Source organism: Arvicola amphibius, chromosome X (genome assembly GCF_903992535.2).
Source record: "Arvicola amphibius chromosome X, mArvAmp1.2, whole genome shotgun sequence".
NCBI lineage: Eukaryota > Metazoa > Chordata > Mammalia > Rodentia > Cricetidae > Arvicola > Arvicola amphibius.
The window spans coordinates 137,236,928-137,258,676 of record NC_052065.1 but is presented as its reverse complement, the minus strand read 5'-3'; the positions used below and the strand labels follow the sequence as shown (position 1 = coordinate 137,258,676).

Below are 21,749 nucleotides of genomic sequence, written 5' to 3'. Positions count from 1 at the left end.
ATCAGGGTTCCCTTCACTATGTTAAGTCCAAGGTCCTCCCAGCTCCCCCTAAGTCCAGGAAGGTGAGCAACCAAACTGACAAGGCTCACAGTGAGCCCGTCCATGCTGTAGAGTTCATGTTCATTGCCATTGTCCTTGGTTTCTCAGTCCTCCTCCACCGTCAGCCACATTCAGAGAGTCCGGTTTGGTCCCCTGTTCCATCAGTCCCATTCCGACTGGACTTGGTGGTCTCCCGTTAGATCTGTTCCACCGTCTCAATGGGTAAAAGCACTCCTCGCGGTCCTGGCTTCCTTGCTCATGATCTCCCTCCTTTTGCTCCTCATCAGGACCTTGAGAGCTCAGTCTGGTGCTCCTATGTGGGGCTCTGTCATTTTCTCCATCCAATGCCAGGTGAAGGTTCTATGGTGATAGCAAGATATTCATGAGTATGACAATAGTATCTGGACATTTCTGGCACCCTCTCCTCAGCTGCCCTAGGAACTATCTGGGGTCGTCTTCCTGGACACCTGGGAACCCCTCTAGAGTCAAGTCTCTGCCAACCCTAGAATGGCTCCCTTAACTAAGATATATAATTCCTTATTCCCATATCCACCCTTCCTATATCCCAACCATCCTATTCCCCCAAGCTCTTCCCATCCTCCACTTCACCCTTTTCTCTCCCCATCCCCCCATCCCCCCCCACCCCCATGTTCCCATTTTTTGTCCGGCAATCTTGTCTACTTCCAATAACCAGGAGGATAACTATATGTTTTTCTTTGGGTTCACCTTCTAATATAGCTTCTCTAGGATTTTTTTTTACGAATTATAGGCTCAATGTCCTTTATTTATGGCTAGAAACCAATTATGAGTGAGTACATCCCATGTTCCTCTTTTTGGGCCTGGGTTACCTCACTCAGGATGGTGTTTTCTATTTCCCTCCATTTGCATGCAAAATTCAAGATGTCATTGTTTTTTACCGCCGAGTAGTACTCTAATATGTATATATTCCACAGTTTCTTCATCCATTCTTCCACTGAAGGGCATCTAGGTTGTTTCCAGGTTCTGACCATTACAAATAATGCTGCTATAAACATAATTGCTAATTAACCCAATTAAAAATGGGGCACTGAACTGAACAGAGAATTCTCAACAGAAGAAGTCCGAATGGCCAAAAGACACTTAAGGGCATGCTCAACCTCCTTAGCAATCAGGGAGATGCAAATCAAAACAACTTTGAGATACCATCTTACACCTGTCAGATTGGCTAAAATCAAAAACACCAATGATAGCCTTTGCTGGAGAGGTTGTGGAGTAAGGGGTACACTCATCCATTGCTGGTGGGAATGCACACTTGTGCAACCGCTTTGGAAAGCAGTGTGGAGGTTTCTCAGGAAATTTGGGATCAACCTACCTCAGGACCCAGCAATCCCACTCTTGGGAATTTACCCAAGAGATGCCCAATCATATTACAAAAGCATTTGTTCAACTATGTTCATAGCAGCATTATTTGTAATAGCCAGAACTTGAAAACAACCTAGATGCCCTTCAGTGGAAGAATGGATGAAGAAAGTGTGGAATATATACATATTAGAGTACTACTCAGTGATAAAGAACAATGACATCTTGAATTTTGCATGCAAATGGATGGAAATAGAAAACACTGAGTGAGGTAACCCATACCCAAAAAGATGAACATGGGATGTACTCACTCATAATTGGTTTCTTGCCATAAATAAAGAACAAAGAGCCTGTGCTTCCCAAATGCTGGGATTAAAGTTGTGTGCCACCATTGCCTGGCTGGATACTAGATTCTTAGATATATTATTTGTAAAGCTTTCTGAGCTTTCATTTTTTATTGAGTTTTCTTTTTTTATATTTTTAATCTACAACATTTCTAAATTTGCATCAGGTCCAACAACTATTTTTTGTGATTTTTCTAAAATATTATTGTTAACACCAAAGTCATAGAGATTTACTGTTTTAATATTTTAATAGTTACAAATTCTTACATTTAAATCTTTAACACATTATTAGTTACCACTCATGCATGATATGGGGTGGAGGGTTCAGCTTCATTATTCTGTGCAGATATTTATTTGTCAGATCACCAGCTGTTGAAAGGACTGTTGTTTCTCCCATTCAATTGTCTTGTTATTTTTGTTAAAAATCAGTTCACCATATACAAATGCACTCATTTCTGGAGTCCATTCTATTCACTGTTAGTGGAGAATAGTACTTGAAGTCCAGCAACTTGGTGGCAGATGTCCTCATTAGCTACTCTAGTGCCATTTCTATTCCCTCTCAATGTGCAGAGGTAAGAATTGGAGGTATACAGGTATACCACTCATTCTCTCAAATGACAAACGTAATTCTTTTTTTAAACAATCATATTAACTTTCTATTTCCATTTAACATCACGGGGGTAATTTTATCCTTTTTTTTACGTATCTGTAAAAAAATGTCTCAAGCATGAAAAAGCTTGCTTCAATTTTCCTCAACGCATTATTTTATTTAATGTAAGAGATCATTGTCTCCTCTTCACTGTGAGGGTACTGACACAGGACAGCTTTCACTAGATCTTGCTCCTGCCCTACTACAAAGATAAGAACTCTTAGGCCTTCATGAAGTAACCCAGCCACTAAGCACCATGCATTCCTCCTCATAATACCTATTCCATACATTCCAACTCTGATTAGATTACAAAAAAAATCCAAATTGCTGTAACTCTGTCCCAATGCAAACAGTGAAAAAGGTGACAGAGATGTTGAGGTTGCCTGTTTGGATTCCAGTTTGTGCATATGGATGTTCCCCTTCACTGAGGTAAGAAAGTAAAAAAGAATATATATGTTGAAGCATAAACATATCGAATTTAGATTTATCAAATTCAACGTGGTAATAAGACTGCTTAGTGGAAATATATAATGGGTAGCTAGAAATCTAAGTCTGGAATTCAGACAGGTGTAGAGAGAGAAATGGATTTGCTTGTAACTGCATGGAGAAGGGTATGAATGAATTCTTAGAGGGGACAGATAGGGTATAGAAAATAACTCAATACATCATAACAAAGTGGTAAATTTGGAAGAAGGACCAACTGTGTCAAGCCACAGGTTTATTAATGGCAGTTTTCAAAAAAAAAAAAATAAAAGAATATGAGTTTGACTATGTGGAGGTTATCGGTAACTTTAGGAGGAATGGTTTCAAAGGCAATGTAGTCAAGGTCAGAATGCAGGTTTCAAGTATAGGAAATAAGGAAGCAGTCAGGCATGGTGTTGTATGTCTGTAATCTTAGCATTCAGGAGACAGAGGCAAGAAAACTTCTAGCCGGGCGGTGGTGGCGCACACCTTTAATCCCAGCACTCGGGAGGCAGAGGCAGGCGGATCTCTGAGTTCGAGGCCAGCCTGGTCTACAAGAGCTAGTTCCAGGACAGGCTCTAGAAACTACAGGGAAACCCTGTCTCGAAAAACTAAAAAAAAAAAAAGAAAAAAGAAAACTTCTAGATTGAGGCCAACGTGAGCTGTAGCATAAGACCCTATCTCAAGACAGGCTTAAAAAAAAAAAGAGGGAGAAAACACCTATCTAAACAAGTACCTTTTGTTCCAATCAGTTTTGATTGTGATTGAAAAGGCAGAAAGGATACAAGGCTGTGTATTGGAATGCAATATTTTGTGTAAAGGTAAACTACTTAGGTGTAATTGGGAAAATAATCACATCTCATGCAGATCATTGTTCTTTCTGATGATCAACATTTTTAAAATATAAACACTGAAAAGTAACCTTCATGGTCTACTATAATCTCATTTTATCTATGAAAATGAAACAAACTTGTATTCATAGTTGGCCTAATATACAAATCATTTTATTTCCCCCTCCAAGGTCTTCTTTATATTACCTTCTCTCCTCCCTTTTGTTTTTTCTGAGACAAGGTTTAGCCCAACTGGCTGGCTCTAAACTTGTGATAAGTCTTCCACCTCAACCTCCTGAATTCTTACAGGCATGTGCCACTACACATGGCTCATTAATCAGTCTTATTTCATAAGAACCTTACTTCTTATTATTTAAACCTATAAATTTTTATTTTGCAAAATTATAGACTTACCAGAAATTGTAAAAAATGGTACAAAATCCCACATACCCTTTACCCAGTTTTTCCTACTTGTAAGATCTTCTACAACTATAGAACTTCAAAACCAACATTATGGTAATGGTATAACACTGAGTAATAGGCTACAGACTTTATTCACTTCTGCTAGATTTTACATGTATTTTTATGTATATAAATCTATAAAATGCTAGCACAGGAACAGATTTATGTACTAAACACTAAATTTAAGATACAAAACTGTCTTATCAGCCTAAATGAACTCTTATGTTACACTGTATTAACAATGCATATATAATGTCCAGTCCCTGACTCTGGAAATCATTAATCTGTTCTTCCTTTTCATTAATTCTGACATTTCAACAACGCTTCAGAAATGCAACTATATAGTAAGTGACCTTTTAAGACTCACTTTTTTCCATTTACTATATGCCCCAAGGCTCATCTAAATTATATTAGTAATATGTTCCTTTCCACTACAGAGTCATATTCCATGGTAGGGATGGTTTGATTAGCCATTTACCTACTGCAGAACATTTGGGTTGCTTCTAATTTGCAGCTATCACAGATAAAGTTGCCATGAAAAATTCTGTAAAAGTTTTTGTGTCAAGGCAGTATGACAGCTGGATCATGATAAGTGTATACTTAACTTTATAAAAATTTCCACTCTTCTACCCAGTAGCTGTATTTTACATTCCTGTCATTGTTTGCATTCTCCACAGTACTTAGCATTTTCACAATTTTCTCTTTAGCAATTATGATAATATCATACCACATTGTTGTTTTAATTTGAATTTCCCAATGACTTATGAGGGTCAATATATATTCATATAATTACTTCTATTTACCCTCTTTAGTAAAAATGTCTTTTTTCATTTTCTACTGGGATTATTTTTGAGTTTTGAGCATATTATCTTTTCCATTGATAAGATATTACATGGTTTACCTTTCTTCTTCTTAATATTTTGTGGGATAAAAAGTTTTAATTTTGATGTCCAAATATCTACTCTTTTTCTTATAGATGGTGCCTTTTGAGTTGAAGATTAATACCTGACTTCTAAAAAAAATTTTTAAATGATTTTTCCCTTAAGTTTTCCAGCTTACATTTAAATCCATGACACATTTTGAGGTACTTTTATAAGATACTTTGTTAATTTGTGAAAATTTAATTTGTTGAAATGACTGTCCTTTCTTCTTGATCATTTAAGCATATTATTCTGTGTTTATTTCTGAATTTTCTTTCCTGTTCCATTGATTTATACATCTTTTCTTCTGTGAATATCATAGCATCTTGATTACTGCAGCTTTATAGTAAGTCTTGAAGTTATATAATGTGGGCCCTCCACCTTTATATTATTCAAAATTGATTTAGTTTAAAAAATTATATGCCCAGTATTTTCATCTGCCCTATAAAAAAAGAAAATGAATAAAGAACAATTATGGTGGAAGGAAATTAGAGAAAATACAGCATTTACATTCCATATGCTCTAAGAATATTTGTTTTCAAATACAAGTATGCTTCAGAATCAGCTAAGAAGGTCATATAGATTTCTGGGTTCTAGCCTCAAAGATTGAATTTGAACTTTGAACTGCAAGTGATTTTGATGCAAGTATTTCTAGGATTTTGAAAAATAATCTATGGAAAAATAAAAAGACAAACCAAAACCCCCAGTTATCACTATGGTTGGGACTGATAATGTTTTCTTTCTTTATACTCTTTTTTTCCATACTCTTTTGTCTAATTCCCATTTCAGTTTCCAGTATGCAAAAGGCTCAACATTTTTCTGAATACACAAATATACATTTAATGTCTACATATGAATGAATAATAAAATACAATCATCATATTTTTGAAGTATGATTTCTACTATAACCTAAATCCTAAAAAGTCATGGTCATATTATAATTAAATCTTAGATATACAGGATCAGTAAGAATTTGCTTTAGACTCAAATAAGCTATAACTCAATTGTTTGCTTAAGAGAGCATCCACACAGAATTCAAATTTAGATATCTCATAACATGTATTTAGAGATCAAGAAGGAAGTCCTAACACATGATTCTAAGTGAGAATAATCAACAGAGGTGGGTACCCTTAAGTCCTGCACATCTTTCCATTAACCCTACAGTACTTATGATTTACTTGCCTAACAAAATTATCAAACTATAAAATTGAAATACCAAGTGTTCTTCCTTTAAATTATACAGGATGGATATCTGAAAATAAAAACAAAGACTTAAAATTCTAAAAAGTTTATGTTGCTGGTGCACATCTTTAATTCAGAGGGAAGTGGATCTTTGTGAGTCCCAGATGTGCCACAGCTACATAATGAGACATTGTCTCAAAAAAAAAGTTTAGGTCAGGTATTTTCATTAAGAATAGGCATTTAATGCCAAGCATGGTAGGTGGTGCACATCTTTATTCCCAGCACTACAGAGGAAGAGGCAGGTGGATCTCTGAGTTTGAGGGCAGCTTAGTGAGGTATGCATACTGAGTTCCAGGGCAAATAGGGATGCACATTGACATTTCGGGTCAAAATTAGAATAAATGTTCTTTAGAATAAACTTATCAAACATTTTATTCCCAGATATTCCTTGCTAATGTACGTCTTATAACCCTTACAAAATAACTTTCATATTCTGTAAATCATCCTGCATGTTTTCTTTTACAGCAACTGTAGGCAAGAGAATTCTGTAAGCTCTGGAGAAGTTTTAGGAAGACATCTTATATTTTTATATACATAAAACTATTTGTTGGGATATAAAAAGTGCTCCTGAATTATCTGCCTACATAGGAGTTGTATATAGTTTTGAACCATATTCAGTACACAAACTGAAAAACAATATTATCACATTTTTGTCCTCTTGCTTTATTCTAGGGAAGACAGCTCTTCCATAAGCTCTTCTTTTTCTTGTTGCAACTCCTGCAAATGCTGCTGGTTTTGCTCCAATCTGTCCTCCAACCACTGTAGTAGAGGCCCACTGACTGCCGACATCTGACTGCACAAATTCTTGGTAAACACTTCAATAAGAAAAGAAAAAACATAATCATGAGATAACTATAAAAGGAACTATACACTGGCATGTTCCTACTATACTACCAACAATATCTTAGTTTTGGGCACAGAAAAAAAGGGCTTGGAGAAACAAGTTTCTAAAGTACTAAACTAAAGTTCTAAAGTAGAACTGGTAAATGATTTCCAGTAGTCAACAAGGTAGAAAAGAGCTGACCAAAACAGGTACATATTCTGAAGCCCTAGATCCATAAGCCAAATAGAAATCTATGTAAAAAAAATAAAATTTGAAAAAGGAAAACGATGGCTAGCTCTTCATTTCTTCATGTTAAAGGGCTAAGAAAGAACAGAAGGGTTCCCATCTCCAGTAGGACTTACTGTTTCCTCAAATGGAACGGAATTAAGTCCACAGAATCTAAGCTTGTCTCTTCTGATCAGCACTATGGGCTTGTGCCTAGAAGGTTATCTAGCAGGGAAAGGGTACTTAAATGGCTTTTTTGGATGAAGAAACAAATGAATAGATGATATTTAGTGACTAACCTATCCCTCACTAATTCCAAAGTTTCAATTAAATATGAATTCTTTCATATACATGCACCTGTCTTTAGGCACTGCCCAGGTACATTGATCAGTCTGTCCACTTTTGAGATGTTAGTATATTTTTTAAATTATTGTGATTTTAGAATATGGTTATATACCAACATTACCAATCTTAACTCTTTGCCATGTTTTACTGAGATAAAAAATGATGAGATATAGCTTCCCTTTTTGTTTTCACAAATTAGTTATCTACCAATCAGAAATCTTTTCATGATTGTTGCGGTGTATACATTTAAGCCCAGCACTTGAGAACAGGGTAGTCTACATACTGAGTTCCAGAACAGCCAAGGCTACATAGAAAGACCCTGCCTCAAAATAAACAAATAAATACATAAAATGGAAAAGAAAACATTCCAATGTTCTTCACCAGAAATTTAGTTCATAAATGTTTTGTTGTTGTTTGTTTGTTTTAGTTTTTTTTTTTAAGTCAATCAGTAGCCAGGTTTTATTCTGGATCTCCGTGTAGACTAGTCTGGCCTCAAACTTATGGCAGTCCTCTTGCCTCTGCCTTACCAGAGATGGCACTATAGACATGCAACACTCTACTCTGTTTAGTCATTAAATAGGGAAATCTGGGTTAGCTGAATGGTAGATGTGGCTAGAGGTGCGTGTATGTTGAAGAAAGTAAATTGGTACATATTACATACTTATTTTTTGATCCTTAGACTTACCCAGGAATTCCTTCTGTATTTATTCACATGGAAAATATCCTGCCTGATGTATTCCCTTTCCTCTACCTGCTTGTCTTTTCTAGCTCTTACTACAAGACTAAAATAGGTCGGTAGTAATGTGATAAAACCAGTTCATAATGGCATATTTCTAAAATTTCTGGAAGTTACTGAGCATCCATGCTATGAAATACTATGGCAACTGGGATTCCCTAAGAGATAGTGTTTAAACATACCAGCACACTACTGAGCTAGTCTATAAAAAAGCTTTTCTAGTTTTCCTTCTGTCTTATCATAAGACCACATTTATAGTATTTAAGTGTCTATAGGGTTTCAAGGAAATGTAAGGAACAAGATTAAATTTCTAGAGAAGGAAACTGAAAACTCAAAGATGAATTAAAATTGCTTCTATAAAATGAGTATTTCAGAAATCACTCCATTTCCTTCAGAAAAAAAAAATCTTACCCGAGCCATTATGGATCTTGGTTACTGAGTCCAGATGTGTAAGGCTAAAGGGATAAGGTACTTTAGATTAGCAACAATGCAGAATCAAAATGGTCAGGTGTTTGACAAAATCATAACCTGCATCAGAACTTTGCCAATTTGATTAGATGATCTGAGTTCCCACCATGGTTAACTTTAAATTTAATTGGGGGGAGGATATGATTTATTTAAAAATTCAAAAGATAATTCAAAGACATAATTATGAAACTACTATCTCTTCTGAAGCTCTTGATATATTACACATTTAGTAAATAAGGTCCAGTACTACACAGTGGGATCACTAGGATGTTGTGGTTTCTTTTCACAACCAGAAAAGGAAATATGTTTTGTCTTGAAGGATCCAAAATATATGAGGCAAGATAGTAATGTTAAAGAGGTCATTATAATATAGTGTGAAAAACATGATTTGAAGCTGCTGTGAAGCTCTCTCCCAGACAGGTTAAAAGGAAAGGGGCCTCAAAAGCTGAGCTATTAAAGATAAAGGGTCTTCACTGAAGTTAACAAGAGAAACACTGAAGAAGTGTTACCTGTGAATCTTTCTATATGCATCCTGTTCTTCCTGACATAGGATCTTTGGCAGTTCTACTGCTGATTCAAGGCATACCTTTCCAATGGTGATATGAGGTACAATATGGATTGGGATTTCAATTCTCTCATACCTGTAAGACAACCAATTTAGATCACATTTTATCCTTTAATTAAAATAAGTTATTTACACTTTAATGATTTTGGAATATGGAGTGCTTCAAAGATTACATATTACTATAATTCATTAAGTTACTCAATTTGAAAGTAGACAGAGTTCAAATAAGGCTTTTCTGGAGAGCAAATTAGAAGTCCATTTGTGCACTCATTATTCTCTAGTCACTTAGAGAATATGAATCTAGTTCTGTAAATTTAACATAAACCTTTAGGAACTCAAAATCAATACGACCAGCTGTTCAAATAAAAGAAACAACTAATACTGCTTATAGTCAAAAAGTTGCATGAAGCTGAATAAACTGACTCAAATGTGGATACTTCAGTGACTCTATCATATTCATTTTGTAGATGGAATTACTCACATAAATATCATCTGTAGTGATGAGGCGAGCAGGCCTGCTTTATGTCCCGCACGGCTCCCACATGGCTAGCTTTACACTCGAAATAACAACACACAAATTGTATTCATTTAAACACTGACTGACCCATTAGCTCTAGCCTCTTACTGGCTAACTCTCACATCTTGATTAATCCATTTCTATTAATCTGTGTTTATCACGAGGTCGTGGCTTACCGGGAAGATTCTAACCTAAGTCCATCTTGGGCCGGAGCTTCATGGCATCTGCCTGACTCTGCTTTCTTTCTCCCAGCATTCTGTTCGGTCTACTCCACCTAGCTAAGCTGCTGTCCTATCAAAAGGCCAAGGCAGTTTCTTTATTTAACCAATGAAATCAACACAAAACAGAAAACCCTCCTACGTCAATCATCCCTCAATTTTTATTCTCTTCTATGGATAAAACTAGGTAAGATATTTACACATACTTCCATTTCATGGTAGAATGGAAGGTACAGACAGGCTTGTCTAAGTTCAGTTAAGTTCCTTGTATATATTTCTCATTCCCAATATGCCTAAAGCCTACATTAACAGTGGGGTCAGTGGATGATCCAGTCTGGGGACCCTCTACATTATGAAATCCATAGATACATGGCAGTAAAGTAGAATAAGATCTAGTTCTCTCCTGCCTTCTCTTCCTATCCACGAAAAGTGTCTTTTGGTCCTATATGATTTAGATGAAACATACATGACAAGAAATTACAACTATCTTTCTTTTACCCATATTCACATAATTAGGGGAGAGTTAATGAAACAACATACAATAGTAGCCTTTGGGAAGTAAAATACAGTGATTAATATTAATGATGGGTCCAGAAACACTAAAGAAGTCAGTAGGCTACTCTTAGTTCTCTTAACCAGGTTTCCAATTAAATTTTCTGGGTGTATAAGCAGAAATGGTCTCAATAGTATACAATATGGAACATACATTTCCATAAATTCATAGAAGAAACTGCAGAGTTTCTGTCAGTTGACTAAAATTCAAAATCTAGAACCAAGATAAAATCATAGGTATCTAAAGCTAACGATGGAGATTCTGCCTCTGATAATAAACTAGTTTTTATAACAAATTTTCCTACTAAAAACAATTAAAGCACATTTAAAGAAAAAACTGTCTAACAGTAGTCATTGGAGAGCTGCCAAGACAATAAGTAATGGGGCCAATAGGGAGAAAATTTCAGAGGTGACTCTCACAGATCCAATTTCCCCAGAAAAGTATGATTCTAAACAAGGAAATTTATAGGATAAGAAGTTGCAAATAGTTTTCAAAAGTACTGGTGAGTTCAGGATGACAAAATTATAGCTGAGAAAATGCAAGGGTAGAGAAGACCTGTAAACTATTCTCAGGCATATGATGGTAAACATACTAGGAACAAAAATAGAACTACAGCACTATACTGACTGGTTTTGTGTGTCTATTTGACACAAGCTAGAGTCATCATGGAGGAAGGCAATCCAGTTATGGAAATGCCTCCATGAGATCCAGCTGTAAGTCATTTTCTCAATTAGTGATCAACAGGGGAGGGCCCAGCCCATGGTGAGTGGTGCTATTCCTAGGGTGGAGGTCCTGTTCTATAACAAAGCAGGCTGTGCAAACCAGGAGGAACAAGCCAGCAGCACTCTTCCATGTCCTCTGCAACAGCTCCTGCCTTAGGTGATGTGGGATTCCCCTCTGTATGCTGTGAATATGTTTTATTACCATTGGTTAATAAAGAAACTAATTTGGCCTATGGCAGGGCAGAATAAAGCAAGATGGAAAATCCAAGGAGAGAGAGGACAAAAGAAGTTTGAGTCATGCAAGCACCATGTAGCTGCTGAAGGAGAAAGACAGCAGAACCTTACCATTCCAGAAGTCACAGCCTAGGGGTGATACACAGATTAATAGAAATGGGTTAAGATGTAAACGCTAGCTAGGAATATGTCTGAGCCAGTGGCCAAATAGTGTTGTAATTAATACAGTTTTTGTATGGGTGGCTGGGAAATTAAATTGCAGTCTCTGATAAAACTTAGGATCCTGCCTTTTTGAGTTACTATCCTGATTTCCTCCAATGATGGACTATGATCTGGAAGTGTAAGCCAAATAAACTCTTTCCTCCCCAACTTGCTTTTTGATCATGGTGTTTTGTCACAGCAATAAAAACCCTACCTGAGACAACTGTATAGAAACTAAAAGACTTGACTTATCCCAATTCCTAACTAAATACAAAGTGATCTGGTAATTATACTAGCTAGAATTTAGAAAGCCACCCAAACCTTCACTATAACAAAAAATATCAAATAATGAGATATAAAGGAAAAATATCTAAGTGTGAAAATAAAAGTAATTTCAAATAAATTATGTCTAGAAAGAAACAATGAATAGATTATGAGTAGAGATCAGTGACCACTCTTCTCATTTGAGAAAGAGAAAGGAGCATGATAGGCTTTGCCTAAAACTTAACTTTGCTAGGAGTAATGAGAAATGAAGAAGGCATGTAATTATACAAGAGTATTGCTAGACTGACAAATATAGAAACCTTAAATATAGAATTAATTCAACTCCATCATCAAATTTAAGCCACAAGCTTTGCTAACAACATGGAGAATGAGATTTGAGCTGAAAAGCAGAGAATTCTTCAGCATTTTATATTTCTTAAATCTAAAACTCATGCTATACATGGAAAATGTGATGACCATTGGGCAGATGTCATCCTGTGCTCATATTCCAGCAATAAAGAGAGAAAGGAAGAGAGAGAGAAGAAATAAAAAGAAAGGAAAAAAGGAATTTAAAAAAATGAAGTAGGAATATAGTTCTGACCCAAATAACTTCTGAATGGATGGAAATTATAAGCCTTAAAATTTATATAAAATACTTCATGAATAATTCTCTTTTCAAAATAATAATGAACTAATTCTCTTTTTAAAATTTTAGACAGGGCCTCTCGATATAGTTCAAGCAGACCTGAAACTCACTTAATATCTCAGGTTGGTTTGAAACTTGTGATCTTTCTTTCTCAGGTTCCTAGTGCTGGGATTATAGGCTTGCATTATCATACCTGGTTCTTATTTATTCTCAAATGTACATGAAATGCTCTCCCTAGGATAGACCACATGCAAAATTTAAAAGTAATTTTTTTCTGATTGTAGCATAAGGAAACTAGAAATGAATGGCATAAGGAAAAGCAGAAAATCCATAGATGAATAAGTTAAACAAGATACTCTTAAACAACAAATGGGTTAAAAAAAACTCATAAGAGAAATTAGAAGAAAACCTGAAACAACTGAAAATGAAAACAATCTATTATGAAATGAAGCAAAAATAATATGAAGAAAGTTAAACCATTATTTAAAGCCATGAACACTGAAAAAGAATTAACAGGGAAAGATGGCTTAGTGGGTAATGGTATTTGTTGCACAAGCATAATGACCTGAATCAGATTTCCAGGACCCAAACAGTAGATGGAGAACTGCAGAAAGTTGTTCTCTGACCTTGACATGTATACCATGGCATAGCACACGTCCACATATAATAAATATGTGCATGCAAAACACAAACATGCAGATAAATCCATAGCAACAGCATTTTCCAGCCTCAACTTCACTATCAGTCATTAGTATTCCGAGTCTGAGGTAGCAGACATAAGATCTGCACAGGATCAAAATGTACAAAAGCATTAAAACCAAAACCAGAGAAATCTGGTGTGTTAATTACTTTTGTGGCAAGTATGTAACACCAATCTGTCAATAACAGTAAGAAACTGATTTCCAATAAAGCTCATGTCTGGCCTGATGGTGCATAGGAAGGAATGGGCTGACAAGAAAGGAAGAGTAAAGTACTAGAGTTTGTATATTCCAAAACGCACAGGAAATGCAAACAAAGACTGCAGAGTTGAACCTGTAACTCTAATAAAAAATAACACAAACATGCACATACGTGTAATAAATGTTTTTTAAAGTTGGGCATGGTGGCTCACGCCTTTAATCACACTTAGGAGACAGAGGCAGGTGGATGTCTGTGAGTTCAAGGCCAGCCTGGTCTAAAGAGTGAGTTCCAGGACAGTCAGGGGTACACAGAGAAACCTTACACCAAAAGCCCAAAATAAATAAATAAATAAACAAATAAATAAATTTTGGGCAGTGGTGGTGTGTACCTTTAAGCCCAGCACTCAGGAGGCAGAGGCAGGAGGATCTCTGTGAGTTCGAGGCCAGCCTGGTCTACAGAATGAGTTCCAGGACAGTCAGGGCTACATAGTGAGACCCTGTACCAAAAAGCCTAAACAAACAAACAAATAAACAAATAAAATGAATGAATGCCAGGTGGTAGTTGTGCATGATTTTAATTCCAGCACTTAGGAGGCAGGAGGATCAAACTTAAGATGCTAGGCTTAATAGCCTTGGTCCACATGCTGGGACTGTAAGTATGAGCCACCGCACTAAGCTCAGCAAGGTTAACTTCTAATTACAAAAGTATTAGTAACAAAAAATAAATAAATAAGACAGAAAAGTTTAAGTGCTCACTTTGGCAGCACATATACTAAATAATACAGAGATTAGCATGGTCCCTGAACAAGGATGACATACAAACTCATAAAGTGTTCCATAATTACAGAAAATAAATAAAAGATAATAATTACCCATATGCTCATGATTATGGGGTGCCAGAGTGGCCAGTATTTATGAAACACTACTATGTGCCAAATACAAATATGGAAAATATTTGGTCTGCATTAATTTAATTAAGTCTCACAACAAGCATGCAGTATCACCTCCGTTTTATTTATTAATCTATTATTTTTTACTTTTAAAGTTTTTTTTTAATGTGTCTGAGTGTTTTTGGCTACACGTATGTCTCTTCACAGTATATTTGGTACCCAAAGTGGTGATAAGAGGACATAAGACCCCCTGGAACTGGGGTAGCAAAAGATTGTGAGCCATTGTGTAGGTGCTGAAAACTGAGCCTAGGTACTCTACAAGAGCAGCAAGTGCTCTTAACCATTGATACACTTCTCCAGCCCATTACCTTTTTTTTTACAAATACAAAAATCAGATGTTTAGCTGGGTATGGTGGCACATGTCTTCAATTCCAGCACTTGGGAGGCACAGGCAGAGGTAAATGGATCTCTGTGAGTTTGAAGTCACCCTGCTCTGTATTTTGAGTTCCAGGACAGCCAGGGGCTACACAGTGAGACACTGTCTCAAGAAAAAAAAAAGAGATGTTTAAAAAAACTACACTAACTTTGCAAGTTCACAGTCACAGGGCTAAGTAGACAGTATATTTAATCTTCAAAGTCAGGTTGGACTCCAGCATGTGAGTTATAACTGCCACAACACATTCATAATTTTTTTTGTTTCCATTCTGGCTTGTATCCAACACAAATGTAACTGTTAGAATTTTGGGCCATATTTGTATATGTAATCTTAACATTCAGGAAGCAGGATGAGGAGGTTTGCCACAAGTCTGAGGCCAGCCTGGTCAACACAGTGAGACCTGGCATTAAATAACAATAAAATAAATTGTCCTTCAGAAAGACTAGAGCAGCTGGGAGTTCCATTTATCACCAGTAATACAGAACAACAGCCACATCCAAACTGAACAATATTTAAAGCAAAAATAAAATAAAACTATGACAATTTGACAGGAAAAGCAACATGTTATCACTAATTATTACTTAAAAATAAAACATTTGTTTTTACAAATAATTTCTGTCATCTATTTTCATCCATGTTTTCATTTTGTTTACAGATTTTTGAATTGCTATATGGTCAAACCTACCAGTCTTCCACCATGCACCATTCCCCTGATATACTTAGAAAACCTACCAGTAATTCATATGTTCTTCAGTTCTTCACTTAGAACCATCTAAACTATCTAAATTTTAACAGCCAGTTAACATTGAAACTCATCTGCAGATCACTTACAAAAGACTATGAGCAGACAAACACTTCTACCTTATATCTTTCTAATATCTTATAAAAAGTTCAAAATGGGAAAAACCTAACAATTTTCTATGAAATATTTGAAGAGTTCTTCTATTGACCTAAAACAGAAATAGCCATCAGATTGGATGAATGAGTAGAATGGAATTTCAGTATTTTTTAGTCTTATGGCAACGTTTTCTTAATTGAGTCAAGTTTCTATAATATATTGTTAACTATCCAAAATTTGTTAAAGAGATGTTTGGGATCCCCTGTAGCTTTTTCTGACTGGAAGAGTTTCCAGGTATCATTCACCAACTCTTCCCATGTTCTGAATTAACTGCATTCACCTCTCTATCTTTATAACTAGAATTAAACAAGGGGCATACGAAAAACTAGCAAACCTGTCCAGGGTTCCTTCTCGTTGTCCACTGAAAACATTAAAATAGTAATTGGTGCATTCTCTGCTAAGAAAAGACATTTTGATTTCCAACATGTTCACTGAGAAACTGACTACATTAATTTTCTTTAGGATATTTACCAAACAGCGTATGTTCAAAAAGTGACTTAAGCCAGAAATATTTGGAAAGTCTAACAATTTATGTTCAAAAGTACTGCTGATGACTTGCCTGTGGTGGGATCACTGATCAGAGCCACTCTGATACCACTGGCCAGTTTTAGTCCATGACATAAATTCTTGGTAATCTTGGCCTTCTATTCTCTGGACAGGAGTATTATCTAGTTTGCTACGGCGGCATCTCCCTAGTCCCTTATTACTGCTTTTTTAAACTATCTATAAATATATAGACATGTCAACAATTTCATTATTGTATTATTACATTGGTGATTCCTGTTTCTCATTTCTTTACTAAGACAGTCCCACTGTGTAGCCCTCTCTGGCCTAGAACCCACTATATAGTCCACACTGGCCTTGAACTCACAGAGATTTCCCTAACTCTGCCTTCTGAGTGCTAGGATCAAAGATATGCACCACCATGTCTGGCTCACTCATTTTTTTATTGATAATTTGTCTTTATTGTTTTTGACGTTTTGAGACAGGATCCCATGTAGCCCAGGTTGTCAGTGAACTTGCTTAGCAGCCAAAGTAACCTGGAACTTCTGATTCTCCTGCCTCCACCTAACAAATACTGGTAGATTATAGTGATTTACCACCAAATCCAATATTAAGACTTGTTTGAGACAAAGTTTGGCAATGATGTCATGGTGTGCCCTAGCTGAACCATAACGCTTTATGCAACTGAGATTTTCTTCTAACTCATTGCAATCCTCTAGAATCAGCCTCTTAAGTGTTAGGATTACAGGAATGAACTATCATGTATAATGTTACATTTTTTCCCAATATTCTAGATAGTTTACCTTTATTAGTTATAAAATTGGCAAATATTTTCAATCTTATAGGCTGCCTTTTCACTTTCTTAATCTTTTCATAAACAAGTTTTATGTTTTACAAATGTATCTATTCTGTTATTCATGTTTTGCTCTCACATCTATGAAAACTTGTCATATTGCAAAGCTCAAATGTCATCAGATTTAACCTATGTTTTCTAAGTATTCGTGGTTTTAGATTACATATTTAGTTCACTAGTTTATCTGTAGTTAATTTCTATATATGCTGTGAAGTGGGGGGTCCAACTTTACTGTTATATATAATTATATATAATTGTCAAAGCACCACTCAGAAGAAAATATTCGCTTCTCATTCAATGACATTGGCACCTTTGCTGAAGGCTGATTTGGTTTTATTTTGAATCACTCAATTCATTCCATTGGTGTGTGTGTGTGTGTGTGTGTGTGTGTGTGTGTGTGTGTATATATATATATATATATATTAGTTTCATACTATGCAAGCTTTATATTAAGCTTTAAAAATGTATTTATCTGATTTTGTCTTCTTTTTATCGATATTGGTTATTCTATACATCTTAGATTTTAGAATTATCTTTTCCATGTATGCAACAAAAAGGACCTTTGGAATATATAAGTATTTCATTGACTCTAGATATCTTTAGGGACTATTATCATTTAACAGTATCAAGTATTCTATATATCACTGTGTTAGTTTTTGTTAACTTGACACAAACTAAAGTAATCTGAAAAGAGGAAACCTTAATCAAAAAAATTACATTCATCAAATTAGCCTGTGGGAATATCAGTGAGAGCAATTTATTGATATGGGATGGCCCAGCCCACTATAGATGGTACCACCCCTGGGCAGGTGGTCCTGGGTGTTATAAGAAAACGTCTGAGCAAGCCAGTAAGGCACACTCCTTCATGACCTCTGCATCAGTTTCTGCTCTAGGTTTTTATCTTAAATTCCTACAACACCTCCCTTTAATAGTAAGCTATAAGATACAAGGTGAAACAAACCATTTAATCCCCAAACTTTTTTAGCATTGTTTTATCACTGAAATAAAGAAGCAAACTCAATCACATACATATACATATAAATATGTATGTGTAAATTCTTTTATTTCTTTTAGTACTTTCTAGTTCTAATGCATCAAATTTCTTCTCGCCTTGGTTAAATTTTCTCTTATATCTAAACTTAATGCTATTTTAAATGAAATTATTTTCCCATATTTCTTTTGTAAAATGCTGATATATACAAACAACTGATTTTGTGTTTTGAACATGAACCATGAAACTTTGTCTAACTTTGATGTTGAACATATTGCTCTGGCCATAACTACCAGTTAAATGTTGAGTAACAGTGCCAATTGTTTATATTATTTCTGCTGTTATGTGGCAAACTTTTCTTTGTCAACAATGTATATAACATCTAATTTACAGTTTTAATAAATGCCCAAAAAATGTTGTAGAAGTTCCCTTCTACTTCTAGTTCTCTAAAGAGAAAGGGAGCAAATATAGAGGGATGGGGGAAAAGAATTTGACATGTGTCCTACTAAGAAAGAGTAAGTTGTGCGAGAAGCTGATAATGGACCTGCTTCTGCTAGGATGTCAAGTCCATAGACAGGAATGTGTTAGATAAGATAAAGAGAATGCTAACCTGGAGTTCAGGACTTATGCCTCAATTCTCATAACTATTATTAAGAATAAAACATTTCAGAGAAGTAGGATTCAGAAAAAAAGTCTCACCATTCTTAGGAATTTACTAGAGGATCTCTCCAGAAAAATGACAATAAATCAAGAACCCTATAATGGATAAAACTCAGGAGAATAAATAAAGAAACCACCACCCCACCACCCTGGATATCAGTTGAGCAGCAAGCCAAAGTGAGATGTCAGATCAGGTTAGGATGGTTTCATGGGATAATTCTTCAAATGTGGAGATTCTGAGTGTTTTCATATTATTCCTAAGAGTTTAGAACTAAGGAAGTGATAAAAATGAAGGAAAAAATCTATTCAAAACATTATGTAAAAGCAAAAAGCAAATAAAAACAAAACAAAATCTATGTGAAAAACATCATTAATAGTACATTACTTCATATTAGTTAGTTGAAGAGGGAATAACATTTACCTAATTGTAATGATAAATTTATTTTCTATTATAATTTAATCAATACACAAAACATATGTTTATAATCTTGAGCAGAGATGCTTGTAACTATGAAAATTTAGTAATCATGGAGAGCCAAATCAATATTGTCTAATGTCAACTGTTAATAAAATACAAAGGCAAACTTTAGGTGGGTGTGGTAGCTCAACACAGAGGAGACGCAAGGAGGAGGATCATGAGCTCAGACTGGAGTATATAAGACCCTGTCTCAAAACACAAAAATAAAAAGAATCGAACTTTATTAAAGATTAGAAAAGTAACCCCCCAAAATGAAAACATAGTAACTACATTTTGAAGAATGAAGTGGGATGGTATCAGTGACCATCATCTTTATTTGTGACAGAAAAAAAAGTAGACAGAGTTTTGGTTGTTTGTTTTGATTTCGTTTTGGGTTTTTTTGTTTTTTAAGATAGGATCTTATTATGTAACCCTAGTTGGCCTGGAATTCACAGAGATCCACCCGCCTCTGCTTCCTCTGTACTGGGTGGGATTAAAAGCACATACCACCATGCCTAGCAATAGATTACTATGGGTTTTTTTTTTGTTTGCTTTTCTTAGTGAACTGGTGTTTTGCCTGCATGTATGTCTGTGCGAAGGTGTCAGATCCACTGGAACTAGAACTAAAGACAGTTGGAAGCTGCCATGTAGGAGCTGAAAAATGAACCCGGGTCCCCTGGAAGAGTAGTCAGTGCTCTTAACCATTGAGCCATCTCGCCAGCCTCTGACTACCATGCTTTAATGAGAATATTAATCTATACAAACATCTGAATGAAATACTATAATTCTAAATGACTTTTATAGCAGAAAGGTAGGACTTACATATTCATGGTAAATGTTTGCCTAGTATTTACGGGACCCTGGGTTCAATCCTTAGCAACACTGAAAAAGTTTCTGTAGCAACAGAGAATTATCTATAAAAATCTTTAAATTTCTTCACTTTTGGTCTTTGCTTTAGAACACACCAGAGAAAGGGAAACTAGCAGTACAACACAATTTGGGAAATGTGGACTAAGATTATGGCGATATAACTATAACAAAGAGATTATGTGTCTGACTTCAGCTTCCTAGACTTTCATAATACACAAACTGCTAAAGAAATTCTATTTTTTTTTAGAATTGTTAGTAGATAAGAGTAGAAATACTAATGAGAAAAATTAAATGAAACAGAACAATCAATTTCATGACTAGGAATCCATAAATAATAACATCTCTGTCATACTTACTCTGAGCTTTTTTGGGCTTGTATGGATTGGAAGCAAGTGTAGAGTACTCGGCCAGTCTATTTAAAAAAATAGAAATGAAATGTCATACACAAAAGGATTTATTTTTGTTATTTTTTTCTTGAGACAAAATATCTGAATATCATTACAGACTACATTATAGTATTCAATATACATATACAATGTATAATAACTGACTCAGTACAACAAGCATTTCTATCTTCAACAATTAATCATTTTGTTTGTTTTTTAAGACAAAGAGGTGTAGCCTAGGCTGTCCTGGAGCTCGATCTGTAGACTAGGCTGGTCTTGAAGTCACAGAGATCCACCTGCCTCCGTGTCCTGAGTGCTAGGATTAAAGGCATGAGACACCACCACCATGTGTACCATTAATCATTTTTGAGCTGGAAATTTCATAGCAATTTAGTAGACTCTAACTTAAAGCTCAAAGGCTTTTATGGACATATGAGGCTAAAAGAAATTCCAAAGATTATAGAATATACCATAATAAATCAATTTCTGTGAGAAGGATCACATACACAATTAACATAAATCACAGCCAAACATCTTCTCATGAGACAATTACTAACAAATACGAGAACCAGGAAAGTGATTACCCTCATTTATTATTTATGAGGATAATACGCAAATTAAATTGTAAAAAAACCAAAAGCATTTCAAAAAAATTATAAAGTTCCAGATATTGAATTCTAGTGTTTCTGAAAGATAGTGAATTCATGGAAAATATTCATTATTAGCACACTTATCTTCTACACACCATGATCAAAGCCTTATTATCTTTTGCCTAGATTACTGGCAATATCTTCCTAACTGATTTCTCTGATGCCATTAATTTTACCTTTCTCACTCCAATCCTGTCCAGTCCACTAGCAATATAATACCTAGAGTAATTCTATTAAGACATAAAGTCACCTTGTAATAGCTTCACAACTCAGAGGCAAAGTAAAGGTCTTCCAAGAACTAGTTCCCATTACATTTTGGTCCTCTTTAAGGATGACCAAACCAGAAGACTTTCAAGAGACAAAAAAGGCTAGTGAATTAGAGCATTGTAATATAAGTATAAAAATTGAGACTGAGGCAAATTGGAATACATTGTCATCATCTTCCCCTCTCT

General features: G+C 35.3%; 1 protein-coding gene and 1 pseudogene across 3 annotated transcripts in view; one reads left to right on the top strand and one right to left on the bottom strand.

The window, feature by feature from the left end:
• Window positions 1-1,950: 1,950 nt before the first annotated feature.
• Window positions 1,951-21,749, bottom strand: part of Brcc3 (BRCA1/BRCA2-containing complex subunit 3) — a 34,921-nt gene continuing 15,122 nt past the window's right edge. For all 3 annotated transcript variants that reach the window (XM_038317112.2, XM_038317111.2, XM_038317113.2), the window contains 4 exons: window positions 20,618-20,673; window positions 9,393-9,524; window positions 8,827-8,870; window positions 1,951-7,101 (listed from right to left, as the gene is read on the bottom strand). In XM_038317112.2, the coding sequence (XP_038173040.1) occupies window positions 6,950-7,101; window positions 8,827-8,870; window positions 9,393-9,524; window positions 20,618-20,673 (384 nt within the window). In that variant the 3' untranslated portion in view covers window positions 1,951-6,949. The remainder of the gene's footprint in view (window positions 7,102-8,826; window positions 8,871-9,392; window positions 9,525-20,617; window positions 20,674-21,749) is intronic.
• Window positions 14,451-14,547, top strand: LOC119805604 (annotated as a pseudogene).